General features: G+C 35.2%; 1 protein-coding gene across 2 annotated transcripts in view; it reads right to left on the bottom strand.

Moving 5' to 3' along the window:
- The window catches only part of wdr11 (WD repeat domain 11), a 136,706-nt gene extending 122,585 nt beyond the window's left edge, over positions 1-14,121 (bottom strand). For both annotated transcript variants that reach the window (XM_026279099.1, XM_026279100.1), the window contains exons 1-5: positions 13,917-14,121; positions 6,824-6,935; positions 3,506-3,659; positions 2,942-3,115; positions 2,327-2,519 (exon numbers count right to left, since the gene is read on the bottom strand). In XM_026279099.1, coding sequence (XP_026134884.1) covers positions 2,327-2,519; positions 2,942-3,115; positions 3,506-3,659; positions 6,824-6,935; positions 13,917-14,014 — 731 coding nt within the window. In that variant the 5' untranslated portion in view covers positions 14,015-14,121. The remainder of the gene's footprint in view (positions 1-2,326; positions 2,520-2,941; positions 3,116-3,505; positions 3,660-6,823; positions 6,936-13,916) is intronic.
- Between the last annotated feature and the right edge of the window lie 6,237 nt (positions 14,122-20,358).

The following is a 20,358-nucleotide window of genomic DNA, read 5'->3' as shown; positions in this document are numbered from 1 at the left end:
GAGTTAAGAGTTGCTTTGCCGCATTCCTTGGAGTAATAAACCTAGTGTTATCAGATAGTGTGCCTTTGGTTGATATGGAACCAGAGGCCTGTTCTCCGTTTTTTGCGGTGATAGTTGCATTTTGGTGGAAGGGTCCATAGAGCCTTTGGTTAGATTTGTAAAAATGTTTACATCTGCAAAAAATAAATTATATATATACACAGGTGATCGTCATATAATTAGATTATCATCAAAAAGTTTATTTATTTCACGAATTCCATTCAAAAAGAAAAACTTTTTCATTTTTCATGTATTACACACAGACTGATATATTTCAATAATACTACTATTCATAATTTCATGTTTATTTATTTTATTTATTTTGATGATTATAACTGACAACTAAGGAAAATCACAACTTCTATATCTCAGAAAATGTGAATATTACTTAAGACCAATACCAAGAAAGGATTTTTTGAAATTTTGGCCAACTGAAAAGTATGAACATGAAAAGTATGAGCATGTACAGCACTCAATACTTAGTAGGGGCTCCTTTTGCCTGAATTACTGCAGCAATGCGGCGTGGCATGGAGTCGATCAGTCTGTGGCACTGCTCAGGTGTTATGAGAGCCCAGGTTGCTCTGATAGTAGCCTTCAGCTCTTCTGCATTGTTGGGTCTGGCATATTGCATCTTCATCTTCACAATACCCCATAGATTGTCTATGGGGATAAGGTCAGGCGAGTTTCTAGCCAATTAAGAACAGGGATACCATGGTCCTTAAAACAGGTACTGGTAGCTTTGGCACTGAGTGCAGGTGTCAAGTCCTGTTGGAAAATTAAATCTGCATCTCCATAAAGTTGGTCTGCAGCAGGAAGCACGAAGTGCTCTAAAACTTCCTGGTATACAGCTGTGTTAATCTTGTACCTCAGAAAACACAGTGGACCAACACAGATGACATGGCACCCCAAACAATCACTGACTGTGGAAACTTTACACTGGACCTCAAGCAACGTGGATTGTGTGCCTCTCCTCTCTTCCTCCAGACTCTGGGACGCTGATTTCCAAAGGAAATGCAAAATTTACTTTCATCAGGGAACATAACTTTGGACCACTCAGCAGCAGTCCAGTCGAGACGCTCCTGACGCTGTCTGTTGTTCAAGAGTGTCTTGACACAAGGAATGCGAGAGCTGAAACCCATGTCTTGCATACGTCTGTGTGTAGTGGTTCTTGAAGCACTGACTCCAGCTGCAGTCCGCTCTTGAATCTGCAGTCCGCTCTGTGAATCTGCCCCAAATTTTTTATTGTTTTTTCTTTCATAATTCTCTCCAGGGTGCGGTTTTTCCTATTGCTTTTAAACTTTTTTTCTACCACATCTTTTCCTTCCCTTTGCCTCTCTATTAATGTGCTTGGACACAGAGCTCTGTGAACAGCCAGCCTCTTTTGCAAAGTCCTTTTGTGTCTTGCCCTCCTTGTGCAAAGTGTAAATGGTTGTCTTTCCGACAACTGTCAAGTCAGCAGTCTTCCCCATGATTGTGTAGCCTACAGAACTAGACTGAGAGACCATTTGTAAAGGTCTTTGCAGGTGTTTTGAATTAATTAGCTGATTAGAGTATGGCACCAGGTGGCTTCAATAATGAACCTTTTCACAATTTATTTTCTGAGATACTGCATTTAGGATTTTCTTTAGTTGTCAGTTAAAATCATCAAAATTAAAAGAAACAAACATTTGAAATATATCAGTCTGTGTGTAATGAATGCATATAATATACAAGTTTCACTTTTTGAATGGAATCAGTGAAATAAATCAACTTTTTGATGATATTTTAATTATATGACCAGCACCTGTATGTATGTATGTGTGTGTATATATATATATATATATATATATATATATATATATATATATATATATATATATATATATATATATATATATATATAGATGGTTTAGGGGTGAGCTGGACCGCAGACACACACACACACACACACACGTATATATATATACACCATAGCTAACTGCTGTAGTGTCAAAATGAAATCAAGCAGTGTCATTCAAGACAGAACAGAACCGGTACTAAATTGGTAAACTCTTCATTGGTAAACTGTTCAATCTTGGTTATAGGAAAATAAAAAAAATTTTTACCCCTCAGGAGAACAGGATTTTCCTGGACCTTTTACCTTTTTTAATAGATTATTAAGTTTTTCAGAACTGAAAAATTACTCCTCAAATCTGCATTAAATACTGGAAACACCTTGCAAATTATTTCAAATTCTCATTAAAACATTCTGCATGTACTGCTTAAAATACCTAAGTCCTATGGTGCTTCTGGCGTGTGGTAAACTTACGTAGGTTTCTCATTGGTGATGAGCACTTTGACCTTATTGAGGGCTTTTTTGGCACCGGTGGGTTGAGCTGCAGCAGGTTTGCTATGGGCAGGGCTGGAATGAGGACTGGCGATATAAACCTTTTTACCTCCACTACCCGGTGGTTTAGAGTGTGAGAAATCTGTGATGAACACTATTCCCTCACTGGTCAGCACTACGACACAGAAAGAATAAACAGCAAAAAATAGAAAAACAGTTTAGCAAATTGGTATTTACTTCATTAAACTATAATACACCATACATCATGCACCATTAAATAATAACTTGTATTAGTGATACACAATACCATTTTGTACTGAGCAAGGATACAGCAACCAGTACATAAGCAAAGTTGAAAGGTTTAGTACAATACAGTTAGACATAGTCATATAATGTTAAAAAGTAATTTTTTTTTTTTGTTCAATTTATTTATTAATTATCAAACAATGTATCTCAGCTGTGTTAATTGATCTAAACTACTTAAAGAGAAAGACCAAACTCAAGATCCAGATCTGTTCGCAATTCAATTGTCACTTCAAAAACTGTATCTGTGCATCCCTAATTACTTTTATGAATATAATATGATAGAATACACACATGCCAGATTGGAGGGCTCAAACGGGTCAAAGGAAAAAGACAGGATGTTCTCAGCATAGCTCTTCTTCCACAGCTTGGTGCCAGTGTCTCCGTTCCACAGAACAATATAGTTGGGAGGGTGGACAGCCAGAAGAAGATCACGAGAAGCATCCTGAGCCCACAGCCAGTCCATATCTGATGCAAGGTATTAGTATATATATATATATATGAATATCAATATCAATGAAAATGTTGTCATATTTAACGGTTAAGTATTTATACACTAAGGCAGTTTATGCTGCGCTGCCTTTAGCATATTACTAATTTATATAAAATATATTTTAACAATAATTACTGTATTTCCCACTAATGACTATTTAATAAAAAATCACCATGAAAATGTGAATAATTAAAAATAAAAAAACATCAAAATATTAAATGGTCTACATAAATATTTACCAATCAAATAAAATTATATATAATATTCCATGTATCACTTTTTTTTTTCTTTCTTGGTAATCTAGCACATTAACATAAACAATCCAGAGTTTATTTTAACAAAAGCTTAGTACATGCGGTTCTTACCCTGAATAGGTTTGGTGTGTTCCTGGATCTCACAGTGTGCCATACCACTCACCACATCCCACACAATAATCTTCCCTGCTGCATCTGCAGATGCCAGGCGAAGAGAGTAGGGTGAGCTGAGACTGTGGTGATAGTTTTCTCTGGACCATTTTACCTAATACAGTAAAAATAGTACACAACAAAAAAAAGTAGTATTCAAAACAAATATTCCACTTTTATATTCTGATGCAGTTTCTGACGTGTACTGAGCAATTGCAAGCGTGTTCCTAAGCAGTTGATCCAGTAAAAAGAAACCACACCTAAGATATCGTTAAGTATTCATGGCCTCATAATTTTCAGTTTTTGTTTAGAAAAGTAATCAAACATAACTCCTTAAAAAGCCACATAATAAGAGGTATAATTCATGTCAGTAGCATAAATAATACAGGACAGGTTATGCTGTGACGTTTTAATACACTGGGTTACTGATATTAATTCCCTAACCCAGAGTTTAAACACTAGTTAAGCACCAACAGTAATCAAGTACAGCCAAGAAACCATTAATCAATCACTAAAACAGTAAGAGTAAAATTATGTTCAGATTTTATCAACAGATAAAAAGGTAAAAATGAAATAAATGTTTGATTGCTTGTGAAAATAAATTAAATCTGGGTGCTAAAGACCAGAACATCAGTGTAAATTGTGTTTCTTCATGTGTTACAGATTTCCACTATTCACCTGTATTTTTGTATGTTTTTGACATGCCTGCTTCACATTGTACAAAGGATTAAAGTGCACTGCAGGGATAGAAAACAGAGAGCAGGGCTCCATATTGCTGGTAAATGCAGGCTTGTTTACAACCTATGTAGGGGAAGTCGTGGCCTAGTGTTTAGAGAGTTTGACTCCTAACCCTAGGGTTGTGGGTTCGAATCTCGGGCTGGCAATACCACGACTTAGGTGCCCTTGAGCAAGTTATCGAACCCCCAACTGCTCCCCAGCGCCTCAGCAAAAATGGCTGCACACTGCTCCGGGTGTGTGTTCACTACTCTGTGTGTGTGCACTTTGGATGGGTTAAATGCAGAGCACAAATTCTGAGTATGGGTCACCATGTCACTTAACCTACACCTCATGATGCTCTGCTTGAATTATGGTAGCATATTCCATTAAACTGTAAACAATCAGTGAAAGATTTGCTCTATAATGCCATAAGTACTTTATAAAACTGAGTACAACTATGTCACATCCTACTCACCCTTCAACCTTCGATTATTAAAAGTAAATTTCAAAGTATATAGGCATTGTGGGATTACAAATTTAAGAATCTGTTTGAAAAATGCTGATTTTAGCATAGCATCACATGAAAAACTAAGGTGAAGTACACTGTATTTAGAAGTTTAGGTAAAAAGGATTACATAAGACAAAAGATTCTCTTAAAGGTCCCATTTTTAACATTAATATGAGTTCCCCTAGCCTGTATATGGTCCCCAAGTTTCTAGAAGTTTGAATCGGTGTAAATCGAGATTTTGTTATCTTTCTCTGCCTTTGAGAAAATGGAAGCTCAAACAGGCTGATCTTGAATCTCCTCTCTGTGACGTTATAAGGAGAAATGTTACCTCTCCTTTCTCTGCTTTGCCCGCCCAAATATTTACATATAATTCAGTCGCAATGTCAACACAGGCGTTACAAAAGTTTTATGATATGGATTCGACAGCACCACCACAAACAAAGAGTAACAGTGTTCATTAATGCCTGATCTGTGATCAGTGATTTCTGATGTGTAGCTAATTATTCAAGTTCACACAGATTTTCTTTCTAAATTGTTTAATACCGTTTATGCATCAGTGAATCAAGCCAGTGACTATACGATCAACTTCATGTTGTTTCTCTTAGTAGCATGAAACAAATCTGTTATTTAAATTGTGATTTAACTACAGAGAGCGATCAAAGAACTTTTCTGAGCTGTCACACATCACGAGTATATCTGCACAATTGCCTAAACTGCTGTTACAATGAATGATGCTGTTATGCTGCACAACAACGCTCTTACTGTAAAAAAAAAAAGCTCAAACACTCATGTGTTTGCTGTTAGTTGTGGTGAAAGCATTTTGTGGAAGAAAACATGTTGCAATAATGACGAGATCACTGCATTCCCGCAATAAACAGACTGTTTACTCAATGCTCAACACTGCAGCCTTTCATGTGATGTGAAAAGATCGAAAAAATAATTAGAAACACTTCAACACTTCCACGATTCATTAATCTCGACACCTGTAATAGTAAAAAAAATTATATATATATATATATATATATATATATATATATATATATATATATATATATATATATATATATATATATATATATATATTTGAGAGGGGTTCCACATGTAATACGCATGCAAAGATGTCACCTAATCACAACAGTTGTCATTTACTCACAGCAGACACTTCCCTTCAAACAGAGCAATCAAGCCAGAGGGCTAATATCAGGATATAAAAATGCTTTTTATTTCTAAATTTTAAATGTAAAAATCATACTAACAATATAAGTACACCTAAGGAAACATTTAAAAAGCATGAAAAAGGTAAATAATCCATGTCATGGGACCTTTAAGCAAAGTTAGTAGCAAGAGGTTCCTGTCATTTCCTGTTCTCTTATTGTTACTCAAATGAACCAGATTATGGAGACTATTACATTACAGCCTTTATTTGCCTTTGCACAATATCGCCTAGTGTGACCATTAGATAAGTATGAATATTATTATTTAACTTTGCCTATCCTGGCCATTCATAACATTTGCCTATAATGGCTTTTATCATTACATGAACTACGCTGCCTTTGTGTTAAATGGCATAATGCGGCCTGTCATTTGTTTATAAATATTTATTAATTATGCCTTTTCATAAAATTTTGTGCTAATCTTTTGACTCCATTTTAGAATTTCCAATAAAGAAAAGCCTCAACTGATGGGAATTAATTCACACTTCTTTTTGGAGGTAGTAAGTAATATAAAAAAAAATTTTTTCACTAAAATGTATTCGATTAACCGTCAGAATAATTGACCGATTACTCAATAACCAAAATAATCGTCAGTTGAAGCCCTAAAACCAACTTGATGGCACTTATAATGCTTTACAAGAATCCACAATAAATGGTGAGCTCTGTTTGCCATGAAATTTGATATTATAACATCAACTTCTGTGATGGTAAATGTTCTTTTGGTATTAAAGCAAATTAACCAAGAAAATCATATGTTTACTATTCTACTTTCTGTTTTGGTCATCTGAACAATGCTGTGTGACTGTGTGACCATGTTTGAACAAACATTTAAAAACCCACCTTGACGACACTTGCTTTGTGTCTCTCCAGGACCTGAATGGCCTGAGCTGTTTTTGGATCAATGATGAGGATACTTGAGTGACAGCCTTGAGCAATCAGTCCCTGCCATCCCCTAAGCAGAGAGAGAGGAAATGTATAAGGAAGAAGAATACAGTATCCGAGAGAATCTAAAAATGCTAAGAAATTACAATCATGTATAAATAAATAAATAAATAAAAAAAGCCCTATTTACTTGTTTTGTTTTTTGTTTTGTTCTCCACATTACAGTTATGAATGAGGCTGGAGTGCTTAAAAACCACAACACAAATAACTTAAAGGTAGGGCTGGGCAGTATGGCAAAAAATATTATATTAATATTTTTTTCTATATCATACAATATTTGTATTGAGTTGAAATGAATTTAATTTAATAATGTATAGTCAACGTTGAATGTTTGTACAACAAAATTCAATGAGCAAATCCTCATGGTAAAAACAAAAAACAAAAGACATGACATTAATTTGCCATTAACAGAGAAGGGAAAGCATGTATCGTTAGGTCCATATATATTTGGATAGAAGCACAATTTTTTATTTTAGCCGTTTAGTAAAACATAAAAATGCACACTCTCAGCTTTAATTTGAGGGTTTTCACATCCAAATTGGAAGAAGGGTTACTACAACTCTTTCATAAAAAAAATTGGACAGTTGACTCAAAAGCTGTTATATGGGCAGGTGTGGGCTATTCCTCATCAATTAAGCAGGTAAAAGGTGTGGAGTTGATTCTAAGTGTGGCATTTGCATTTAGAAGCTGTTACTGTGAACCCACATAACGGGGTCAAATGAGGTCTCCATGCAAGTGAAACAGGTCATCATTAGGCTTCAAAAACAAAACAATTCATAAGGAGTGAATGAACATTAGGGAAAAAAAAAAAAAAAAAAAAAAAAAAAGACCACAATGGTGAGGTTTATTATATGGGTGCTTCACAGTATAGATGGACAATGACCCAAAACATACTTCAAAAGCAACCTAGGAATTGAAAGGAATAAAATTGAAACGTCAATCTCCTGATTTCAAATGCATATTACTTGCCAAAGACAAAACTACACGCAGAAAGACCCACTAACAAACAACAGCCGAAGAAACAGCATAACAAAGGAGGAAATCCAGTCTTTACTGATGTCCATGGGTTCCAGACTTCAGGGAGTCACTGCCTGCAAAATATTTTATTTATGATTATATTAATTTGTCCATTTACATTTCACATTATATTTTTGTTCAACCCCAATTAAAGCTGAAAGTCTGCACTTCAATTTCATTTTGATTGTTTCATTTGAATTATGTTCTGATGGTATACAGACCCAGAACATTACATTACACAAAACATTACCGTCTACAGCCGCGAGAGGGCGCTATATGCTGCTTAGTAGGGCTGCACGATATTGGGAAAAAATTGCATTGCGATATTTAATTTTTCTGCGATATATATTGCGATATGAAATAGGGCTGCATGATGTGTCGTTTAAGCATCGATATCGCGATGTATGAATCCACGAGTCACATCGCAGGATGTGCGATTTAGGCTGTCGTAGTTGATCCGTTATTCATTAACTGTATGGGCCAGCTGCTCCCCGGCCCTTGACGAATGTGATTCGCGGATTAACTGCACAGCTAAACCATCATAGAGTGAAAGTTTATCATTGACAGGACTGAAAATCACATGCAAGTTTAACAGGGCAGAGAGAGAGGGAGTGCAAGAGAGACAGAGAGAGAGTGAGCGCGCGCGAGAGAGACAGAGAGAGAGAGAAAGAGAGAGCGCGTGAGAGAGACAGAGAGAAAGAGCGTGCGCAAGAGAGACAGAGACCGGTGACACACTGGCTGCGTGGCGTGAGCGTCGCGTGTCTGAAGCGCCCCAGAAGCCTCGCGTTTTCTGTGTCTTTACACACCAGAACCGTGCCTGACGCGGCGCTGGCGCGCTGCTGCTAGAGAGAGAGAGCGCGCGAGAGAGAGACAGAGAGAGAGAGAGTACATTAGAAGTACCATCAATGTTTATAGAAATGTATATGGATTTATTTTGCATGTAATTTTTTTTCTTTTTTTTTCTTATGAATATATATGTATTTGTGTTTTGTTTGTTTCTATTCTGATATGTACAATGCTTTGGCAATATGTACCTTTATATGTCATGCCAATAAAGCAATATGAATTGAATTGAGAGAGAGAGAGACCGAGAGAGAGCGAGCCGTTTTCAAACAACACGAGCTCTGTATTGCTCTCTCTCCCTCGTGCATATTAATGTTTAAATCATTTAAAATGAGAATGTAAGTGTGCTCACCCCATTTTTGTTTGTAAGAAAAAAAAAATCGCAATGTATATCGCAGAAAAATAAAATATCGCAATGTCATTTTTTCCCAATATCGTGCAGCCCTAATATGAAATCTAATCAAATTTTTTCCCTCTGTCTCTCTCGCTCTCTCTCTCTATCACGCGCGCATGATCTCTCTCTCGCTCGCTCTCTCGCGCGCGCGCTCTCTATCCACTATCGTGGATTCGTACATCGCGATATTAATGCTTAAACGACAAATTGTGAAGCCCTACTGCTTAGTGTAGGCTACAGGAGCACTGAGCAGCATAGAGCGCCCTCTCGCGGCTGTAGACGGTAATGTTTTCTCTTAGTTCATTTATCTTGGTTCATGTCAAATTAATTTTTATAAATAAGTCGCACCTGACTATAAGTTGCAGGACCAGCCAAACTATGAAAAAAAGTGCAACTTATAGTCCAGAAAATACGCTAATCATGACTTGTTTATTCACAAGCAAGTTGTTGAGTCCACAGGGTAAACAACCTTTTAATTTATGGTGATTAATGATCAATAACTAGCCTATGACAAAATATTTATTTAAAGCCCATCTTTCAAGTTGAAGATCCCTGTGAATGAACGTGTAGATAAACAGTGTAGGAACTCAATTTGCATGAAGAAATTAATCATAAATGTGCATTAAAAAGTTATTTAAAAGAAATTGTCAGTAAAATTACTTCCGCTGTCAAAAACGCCGTGACCGGAAGTGACGCAACGGCTGGTAAATCTCATCTCTTCATAATGGAGTCAGACAGTGAAGAGGTTGCAGTTGGGGTTAGTGTCAACTCTTACGATGGGCCATTGCTGTATAATCATGAGCCGCCTAGGCGAGAGAGGGGTCAGGCAGAGTTAAGGGGAAGGCTAAGAGAGATAGAGTTGTGGTGCGACGAGAATCGGTGGAGTGACCACAGGCTATAGCCAATTATGGCATGTTTAACACATTGCAGTATCTTTAATAAATCATATTTAGCAATATTGCTGTCGACTTTGTTGTATTTCAAGCAGCCATGTAGATCGTCACCATCTATGCCAGCAACACGTGTCTTAAAATGTTTAATTTAGATCACAGATTTTAAATGAATGCTGTAGGCTATAGCTTACATCTTTGACGGTCAGCTAGTCTGGACAGGGATGGAAATGCTGTGCATTTCTGCACAACATAGTTTATCGTGATTTTTTTTTTTTTGAAATTGCTAGCGGATTTTTAATCAGTGACTGCTTCAGAAGTCAAGTGTTTGGGCCGTATATCTGAACAACATAATCGGCCATCTGGAATTCCGAACTTAGCCGGCTGTTATACTACTCCCCTCTTAGTATTTCCAACGGACATTATGTAAATGAGCTTGCATGTACTGCGGAGTGCGTGCATGAAAGCAGTTAGTGTTTTCCGGTTAGGACGGGAATATGCTGTTCATGTAAATACAGTCATTGTTACAAAAACTTACTATAATAACGATAACGACAAACTCTCTTTTCTGTTACCACCTCTCAGACTGCGTAAACCCGGGGTGCTCAATACTATTCCTGGCGATCGACTGTCCTGCAAAGTTCAGCTCAAATCCTAATCAAACACACCGGAAGCAACTAATTAAGGTCTTCAGGCTCACTTAAAAATGAATGGCAGGACGGTGTGTTTGATTAGGATTACAGCTAAACTTTGCAGGACAGCCAGGAACAGGGTTGGGCACCCATGACCTAAACCCACACTGAGAACTAGGACGGCAGCGCCTATGTTTGCCTGTCGTTACGTCATATGACGCATTCTTTGGGTAAAGGCATTTTTTTTGGAGCGTAGCTTAGAATAGGTAACCTTTTTTCTTAATTTCTGCCCGTGGGTGTTGTAAAACATATGTATTATTATGTATGTCTTTTTAAATTAACATTTTCATACAAGATTCTGTATAAATTAAGGTATACAGTTAAATTGAAAGATGGCCTTTAATGTTATGTACATTTTATTTCCTCTACAACAACACTGTGAACTTTATTTAAGATATGTTTGGTCATTAACTTATAAATGCATCATTATGCAAACTCATTATGAGTAGAGTTCTCTGGAAGAAAAGACACGTGACTGGCAGATTAATGTGCCTCTTCATTTCTCTCCAATATGGTAAGAAATAAAATTAAACTAAATGTGGATTTATGATGACTGACAGGGCAGTTTAAATGATGAGGAATGCACGTAACTAAGAAGCAGAAAGCAGTCCATTAAAGACACCATTATGATGAAGTTGTATGTCCCACAGCTTTCCTACTATTCTGCTAAACACTCAAAACTGTTTTTGTTTTTTGTTTTTCATAAAAAGAGTACATACTTTCAGGTCACAGTATAAGGTGGCGAATTGGGACATAGTAACACTGTTTATATATCAGACAAAAAAATGCACCACACGCAAACAATCCACAGTTATTAGCGACATACACTGACTGGCTGTTGTTGTGTTGCAAATATTTCTACAATTTGATCGGCTGTAAGATTAAAGCTGTAAAATATTGAGCAAAAATGTGATTTTGATATAATAACATTTATCGCCTAGCCCTACTTAAAGGTCCTAAAAACTGCATAATTTTCATTAAGCAAAATATTATTTCCTTAATGTTAATTTAAAATACAACACAGACATGTACTTGCCAGGTTTAATGAGATACACCCAATTTAAGATAATTTTAAAAATTCATATTTAACACAGTTATGCTTAGAGGACAATTAAACTCTTGATATATCCAAGCCATTAAGAAAAATCCATCCACCTGTGTACAAAGCCGATAGAGAGCACATACATCAAGTAAATATCTTATGGGCAAAGTCAGAAATCAAAGCCTTCTGAGACACCAGCAAAACAAGAGCACTTCAACGTAGCGAATTTTCCAGTCAAACTAAATAAAACTGACAGCACATCCAACACGCAATTAAGAAAAATACAATAATGGACAAAGAAAGACACAGTATTCTGGGATAATGTTTGTTGATAAAGATTCTAAAGTTACTGAAATTATTTTTACACTGTGATTGGTAGGCCTATTCGTAAAATGTGTTGACTTCAGCAAACTTTTTTGCAGTACATCCCAATAGTGAACGTTACAAAATGAAAAGAAAAAAGCACTTTTTATTTTATTTCTTTCTCTCCAAAGTTTGCAAGCATGTAACTCAAAAAATATATAATAACAAATTAAAGACATTTTAATGCCCTTATGTGTTTTGTTTTTAAACATTTATTTAATTATCTTCAACTTTAAGGCTCTAGATATAGAGCTTTAAATACGGCTACAGGAAATTGTTCAATTGTAGCCCCACACAATTTAAGCGGTCAAAAACAAATGTTGGTCACTTTGCATACAGGTGACACATTATTTATTTATTTTCTTGTAAAGAAGAATATCTGAAAAACAAGTAACATTGAGACGATAAATGTATCTTGGTTCCCTCTATCAAAACAACTGCATAGCTCTCAGTGCCATATATATTATTTAATTGTGCATGTCTGTAACTCAAGAAGTATTAAAGATATCTCAGAATGATTTTACATTCTGGTTAACAAACTTGTCTTTTGGAAACATAATTTTCAAGGCCTTATTAGTTATTATTATTTAAGGAATTTAAAAACATTGAAAATTATTTAAATGGATTTAAAATGAATTAATGATGGTTCAACATAGAAAATAGTATTTTAATTTGCATGCTGTATTGTATATTTGAAACAAATCCCATGCCTCACAGGGAAGTGTGGTTGCTCTCCTCACACATTATATTCACATCGATAAGCCAAGATTTGCCTCACCTGGGTAAAGTATTAGATTTTTATTATAATTGTTATAACACGTAAAGCAGAGTAATAGATCAAGTAGAACCCACTTCTAAGGGAAATAACACTAATTAAGGACAGAATTACTGATAATACCTCAAACTTTGAAACATTTAAAGTCTGTCACACTTGAAATAGAACCCCAAGTAATTCTGAACCCTGAGTTAATGGAATCATGGGTAAGTTGGCACTGCTCATATCTTATCAGGAGTTAACAAATAATCCTGGTTATTCATAATCTGTTATGTCACACCATATATTCCTAAACCCTGGGTTATTGTTATTATTTGCATACTTGTGGTGTCAACAGTCATAACTAGATTAAAAAAAATCCCAATTGGCTTTCAACCATTGAAAACCATTTGGACATGAAGCCGCATTGAGATTCTGATCTCAAATGGACTGAACAATATAGGGCCTTAAAAATGAAGATTCTAAAAGAAAAGTTTATTAAGAACCACAATTTATGATATAAAATTATTGAAATAATAATTATTATTTCACACAGACAGGACTGTTTCATGCAATTGTCTTGATAAAGGGAAACAACATGCATTTCAATTATGTGTATTTAACATTTTACACATGGAGCCATCTTGAGATTCCAGTATCACTGGTATGTGACCAAACAGAGCCTTGGAAATTAAGATAAAAAAAGCCAAAAAATAAATAAATAATCTTAACAGGTATTGTAAATAATATATGTAAAATTTCTTGAGTTACAGGCCTGCAAATGTTGGAGAAAAGAAAAGTGTTTTCCCCCCATATTTGAATGGTCACCATTGATATATAATGCAACAACGATTGCTAAAGTCAGCAGATTCTACTAATCAGTGGTGAAATTTAACGAATGTAGAAATAATACTTCGTTACAGCACTTAAGCATTTTGAGAGAATGTGTATTTGTGTTGACAGTTAGCATTGTGTGCAGAAGCTAAAGCTACTCACCAATCTACTGCTGTCTTGTTCTGTAAATTAAGGGTTCCGGTCAATGTTCGTGCAGCCAGTTTAATATTGACAGTGTATGGAATCATGGTTGAAGCCATATGTCAAAACTACAAGAACGTATTTGGTTCGTTAAAAGTAATGAATTGACGAGCTGTGTTAGGAACATAGACGTTAGGAAGTGTTAGCGGTGCGTCTCATTACTGTTCCGTCCAGAAAATGTTCCGTCAAATCTATAGTACCCCCTGGTTAACATTTCTACAGTGCAGTAATTGTTATATCTATATCTATATCTATATCTATATATATAAAGGTACAAAAACTGCAGTTTTGATTGGGGTGGCTATATATATATATATATATATATATATATATATATATATATATGTGTATGTATGTGTATGTATGTGTATGTATATGTATGTATATATATGTACATATGTATATATACATATACATACATATACATACATATACATATATATATATATATATATATATATATATATATATATATATATATATATATATATATATACATATATATATATACATATATATATACATATATATATACATATATATATACATATACATATACATATACATATATATATACATATATATATACATATATATATACATACATATATATATATATATATATATATATATATATATATATATATATATATATATATATATATATATATATATATATAGCCACCCCAATCAAAACTGCAGTTTTTGTACCTTTTTTTCTTGACAAGAAATGCATTTATTAAGATGCGGAACCGCATACCGAATATCTTATGATAAACGACCGGGTTAATTTTCATACGCGCACTTCAGCTTCGCTGAAAAGCTAAAGCAGCCAAATGAGCTTCAGTAGAACAACTGTGAACAGCGGTATGATGAGATGTCGTTCATACTATAATTCAGTAAAACACACTTTCCTGTCTAGCCGTTTTAGTACGCAAATATGTGTCGCACGCTCTGTATCACGTCATCATAAATAAATCGCTCAAGAAACTATGAGCATACAAAAAAAAAACAAAAAAAAAAAACTATGAGCATACCTAGCTCTGTCGTCAGCTAAGTTATGAAATTACCAATAAGGTGGTTAATGCTGCAAACTGCACGTTATCAAAGCAAACAAAAACGTATTTCAAATACATGTACTAAATATATCCTGCAATTCGATATCACAGTATAAGGCACAATAAGATATGTATTTTTTATTTATAATTAAATGCACAAATAAATGTGAGCACAGTGCACTTATACTACAAAAAAAATTGAGAAAATTATACCATTTAAATGCATAAAATAACTCATTTTACAGGTGCATCTCAATAAATTAGAATGTCATGGAAAAGTCAAACTGTGAAACTTGTGTATAAAATAAATTCAATGCACACAGACTGAAGTATTTTAATTTGGTTCTTTTAATTGTGCTGATTTAGTTCACATTTAAGAAACACTGAACAAGTCACTGTCTCAACAAATTAGAATACTTCATGAGACAAAAAAAAAATATACACGTATATATACACGTAAAAAAATATACACGTATATATACACGTATACACGTATGGTAAATTAACAAATTAACTTTCCATAAGGCCAACAATTCACTAAAAAAACAATATTTAAATATATATATATATATATATATATATATATATATATATATATATATATATATATATATATTTAAATATTGTTTTTTTAGTGAATTGTTGGCCTTATGGAAAGTTAATTTGTTAATTTACCATACGTGTACTCAATACTTGGTAGGGGCTCCTTTTGCTTTAATTACTGCCTCAGTTCGGTGTGGCATGGAGGCGATCATTTTGTGGCACTGCTGAGGTGGAATGGAAGCCTGGGCTCCATCTGCATCTGCATTTTGTGGTCTCTTATTTCTCATTTTCCTCTTGACAATACCCCATAGATTCTCTATGGAGTTCAGGTCTGTTTAGTTTGTTGGCCAGTCAAGCACACCAACACCATGGTCATTTAACCAACTTTTGGTGCTTTTGGCAGTGTGTGCAGGTGCCAAATCTTGCTGGAAAATGAAATCAGCATCTTCAAAAAGCTGGTCAGCAGATGGAAGCAACAATTTTCCAATTTACCAAATTTCTTGGTAAACGGAGCAGTGAGTTTTGTTTTCAAAAAACTCAATGGACCAAAACCAGCAGATGATTGCACCCCAAATCATCACAGACTTAACAGTAGACACTTAACACTGGATTTCAAGCAAGTTTCAAGTTTGTTTTATTTATGTAGCACATTTAAAAACAGCAAACACGGCTGACAAAAGCGCTGAACAAACAAAGACATAGAACACATGACAACCCACAGATTCATACCGTAAACTCACAATACATTAAAAGCCAAAGAAAAGAAACAGGTTTTAAGAGATGATTTAAAAACATTTAAAGACTGGGAAGGCTGTTCCACAGCTTAGGGCCAGGAACCCCAAAGGCTCAATCCCCTCTATGCTTTAATCATGATCTGGTGAAAGGGAGAAGTCTTTGATCAGATTTTGTGTAGGATTGTATGGATAAAATTGATGTGATAGATAACCAGATTATTTATGGATTTAAAAACACAGAAGATTTTTTGAATTCAGTTCTAAGATCCACAAGTAACCATTGCAACGATTTAAAAACTGGAGTAATGTCATCAGAGTTTAGCAGGCAACAAAGAAAAACTACCTAATCTGAAAGAGAAACTTCTATTTGTTAAATAATATGATTTAAAAGAGCAACTTGGGCTAAGAGCTTCTCCAACCTTCCTCCTGACTCTAGGACCTTGGTTTCCAAATGAATTACAAAACTTGCTCTCATTTGAAAAGAGGAGTTTGGACCACTGGGCAACAGTCCAGTTATTCTTTTCCATATTGCAGGTAAGACGCCTCAGACGTTGTCTGTGGTTCAGTAAATTCCTTGACACGTCTGTGTGTGGTGGCTCTTGACGCCTTGGCCCCAGCCTCAGTCCATTCCTTGTGAAGTTTACTCAAATTATTGAATTGATTTTGCTTGACAATCCTCATAAGGCTTGGTTGTGCATCTTTTTCTTCCACACTTTTCCTTCCACTCAAATGTGACGAGTGGGGCGGGGCCGAGAGCCATGGTATCGGAGCGAGGCCGGTGGTAATTGGAAATGAGTGTCACCTGCGCCACTCACCGGTCTCGAGTCCCACGGAGGAGCTCCAGAAGGATAGAGGGAGGAGTTATGACAGTGAAGGAGGACAGAGCACCATAAGTAACATATATATATATAACATACCAAAGTAACATATCTTTTCTTGTAAATTAAAAAGTAATATGTTACTATACTAGTTACTTGAAAAAAGTAATCTGATTACATAACATACGTGCATATGAATACGGCCATATACAATATGCATTGATTGTAGCAGCGTGCACACACATGTAGGCCAACAGTACTCATTCATTCTATGGAGAGTGCAAAAAGACGGCGCACGGTTTAATGAAACAGATTTATCTTATAAAAAGGCTCTTTAAATGAAATGTTCAAAATCACAGAGCATTTAAAAAAGCGAAGCTGAGTGCCCGTCAATCTGGTCCCAACAAAAATAGGGTGCGTGCTTATTATGATTATTAGGGTCATCTCTAGGCGGCACAAAAAGACAATTTAATTTCATTTAGTATATCAATAAGTTTTCAGCATTTATTCAGTCAGATAAAGACTGACATTCTTAAGAATCTTAAGAACATATTTGACAACTTCAGGTTTTTTCAAGAATTGCACTTAGGATCATTCTTGCGAACTTCTTGAAAATTATCTTAAATAAGTTTCTTGTTTATTCTTATTATAACTTATTTTTTTAAAGAAGATATTCATGAATCCAGACCCAGATCTAAGGCCACTGTCCTGCAAAATTTAGCTCCAACTTGCCTCAGTACACCTACCTGGATGTTTTTAATATGCCCAATAAGACCTTAATTAGCTAGTTCAGGTATGTTTAATTGCTGATATATATAAATGTAAAGTAAGCATTTTTTAGAGGTTTCAAAATATTTGAAAGACATTGGACATGTCTTTCTCCCTCCATCTTTCCAGAACCAAATCATGCTATAATGACAAAATATACCTCACGTTTTTGAGGTATCACATAGGAATAAGATGTGACTTTGATAGACAGGTACTGAGTAATAACATGTTTCAGTAAAAAAAAAAAAAAATGATTTGATCATTGTACAATGTGAAAGAAAATATATAATAATTCCTTGGTATTTTTTTGCTAGTGAGTCTGTTGTGCCATTCCAGTTCCTTTTTGCCTTGTATTTGATATGTGGCAAAGCAACGGTACACAGTCGGTACATAATTTCCACACTAGCTATTAACATGCATGCACAACCACTACTGAATCCACACAAAAAAGTATAAAGGAAACAAATAATTAATTGATTCAGGATTTCCAATCCAAGATTTACAGATTTATGGATTAAACCTCTTAGAATATGAATTTCAGTCTGAGATCAACTTCTTTCACTGCTATTTGCGTAATAGAAGCCCTTACAAAAAAAGATTTATAAAAGAGGTTCCTCAGTATATATATACTGAATAATTATGACTTCTGTGTACCAAGGTTCTCAATATTGCTCGCTAAAGAAAGATTCTTGCACTAACCAATTTCATACATACTGTCCAAGGTTCCAACTTGCCAATACTGATATTCAGTAATTAAATTAAGTATCACTGATCAGTAAGCAGGAGCTGTGACTCTGCTTAGTGATTGAGAGAGAGAGAGAGAGAGAGAGAGAGAGAGAGAGAGAGAGAGAGAGAGAGAGAGAGAGAATGGTGAAACAAAATTTAACTGCCCAATTCACTGGAATATTAAATTGCCAGTAAAATGTACAACATTGGTGTGGTAGAGCATCAGAGGGGTGTGAGCCTTGGGTGTCTTTATTAGTCATACTGGTCCCTCAGTGATGCCCTCCAGAGGCAGGCTGGTGGCATTATCCGTGGGCAGAAGTTGATCCTGGGAGGGTGGCATGTTGTGGGCAGTCGCTACAACAAGACTAGCATATGGCAGGTGGCAGTCTATGTCCAGGATGGGTGGATAGTGCTGCCGATAACAGATGAAGGCAAAGAAGAGGCCAATCAATCCCCCAACAAAAGCATCTGTGAGGAACAAATCAAGGTTTACTAAGTAAGACATAGTCTCAAAAAATCTGCAAGAAGGACCTTGTTCCATATATCCATTAATCCATATGGCTTTCTTAATGCCTTATGTAATCTTTAACATAATACTACTTTATGTTTTAATTATTCTATTATTGTTATTACCATGACTAATTCAAATAAACCACAAAGAGGATGAATTGTGTTTTACAGCAAACAAAGCTTTATATAAGACACAAGCATAATTTACCCTAAAGCTATGCTATATCTAATTGTGGCTCTACTTAACTTTTTTATTTTATTGACAAGAGAAGATAATGTTTTGCTACTGACATATGATTCTTCAGCAAACACGATTCACCTAATGAATAAAAAACAGAGGTGTTAATTATAGGACCTAAAAACTCTGCTTGTAATAACCTAGAACACTGTCTAAGACTTGATGGTTGCTCTGTCAATTCTTCGTCATCAGTTAGGAACCTAGGTGTGCTATTTGATCGCAATCTTTCCTTAGAAAGCCATGTTTCTAGCATTTGTAAAACTGCATTTTTCCATCTCAAAAATATATCTAAATTAGGGCCTATGCTCTCAATGTCAAATGCAGAAATGCTAATCCATGCATTTATGACGCTTAGTAAACAAACTACAGCTAGTTCAAAATGCAGCAGCAAGAGTTCTTACTAGAACCAGGAAGTATTACCATATTAGCCCGGTCCTGTCAACACTGCACTGGCTCCCTATCAAACATTGTTTAGATTTTAAAATATTGCTTATTACTTATAAAGCCCTGAATGGTTTAGCACCTCAGTATTTGAACTAGAAAAAAAAGTTTGTTGAGACAAACTTTAAGTTGGCTTGAGAAAGCCTGACCAGAAAGTTTGAAGAAGTTTAAAGAAGTTAGAAGTTTATAGTTTAAAGTTAGATTGATAGATTAGTTGAAAGAAAGAAAGATATATTAGTTAGAAAGAATGACAAATAGATTAGTTAGAAAGAATGATATAGATTAGTTCAAAAGAAAAAAATGATAGATAGATTAGTTTGACAGAAAGAATGCATGCGACTAACATGTTTCTAGCATGATTAGCAAGTTACTAGCATGTTGTTTGCATGACTAGCATGTCGCTACCATGTTTCTAGCATGACTAACATGTTGCTAGCATGTTTCTAGCATGATTAGCATGTGAATAGCATGTTTTAGTATGACTAACATGTCGCTACCATGTTTCTAACATGTTTCTAGCATGATTAACATGCTGCTAGCATTTTGCTAGCATGTTTCTAGCATTAT

Source organism: Carassius auratus, chromosome 13 (assembly GCF_003368295.1).
Source record: "Carassius auratus strain Wakin chromosome 13, ASM336829v1, whole genome shotgun sequence".
Taxonomy (NCBI): Eukaryota; Metazoa; Chordata; class Actinopteri; order Cypriniformes; family Cyprinidae; genus Carassius; species Carassius auratus.
This window is presented reverse-complemented; position numbering and strand designations above follow the sequence as displayed.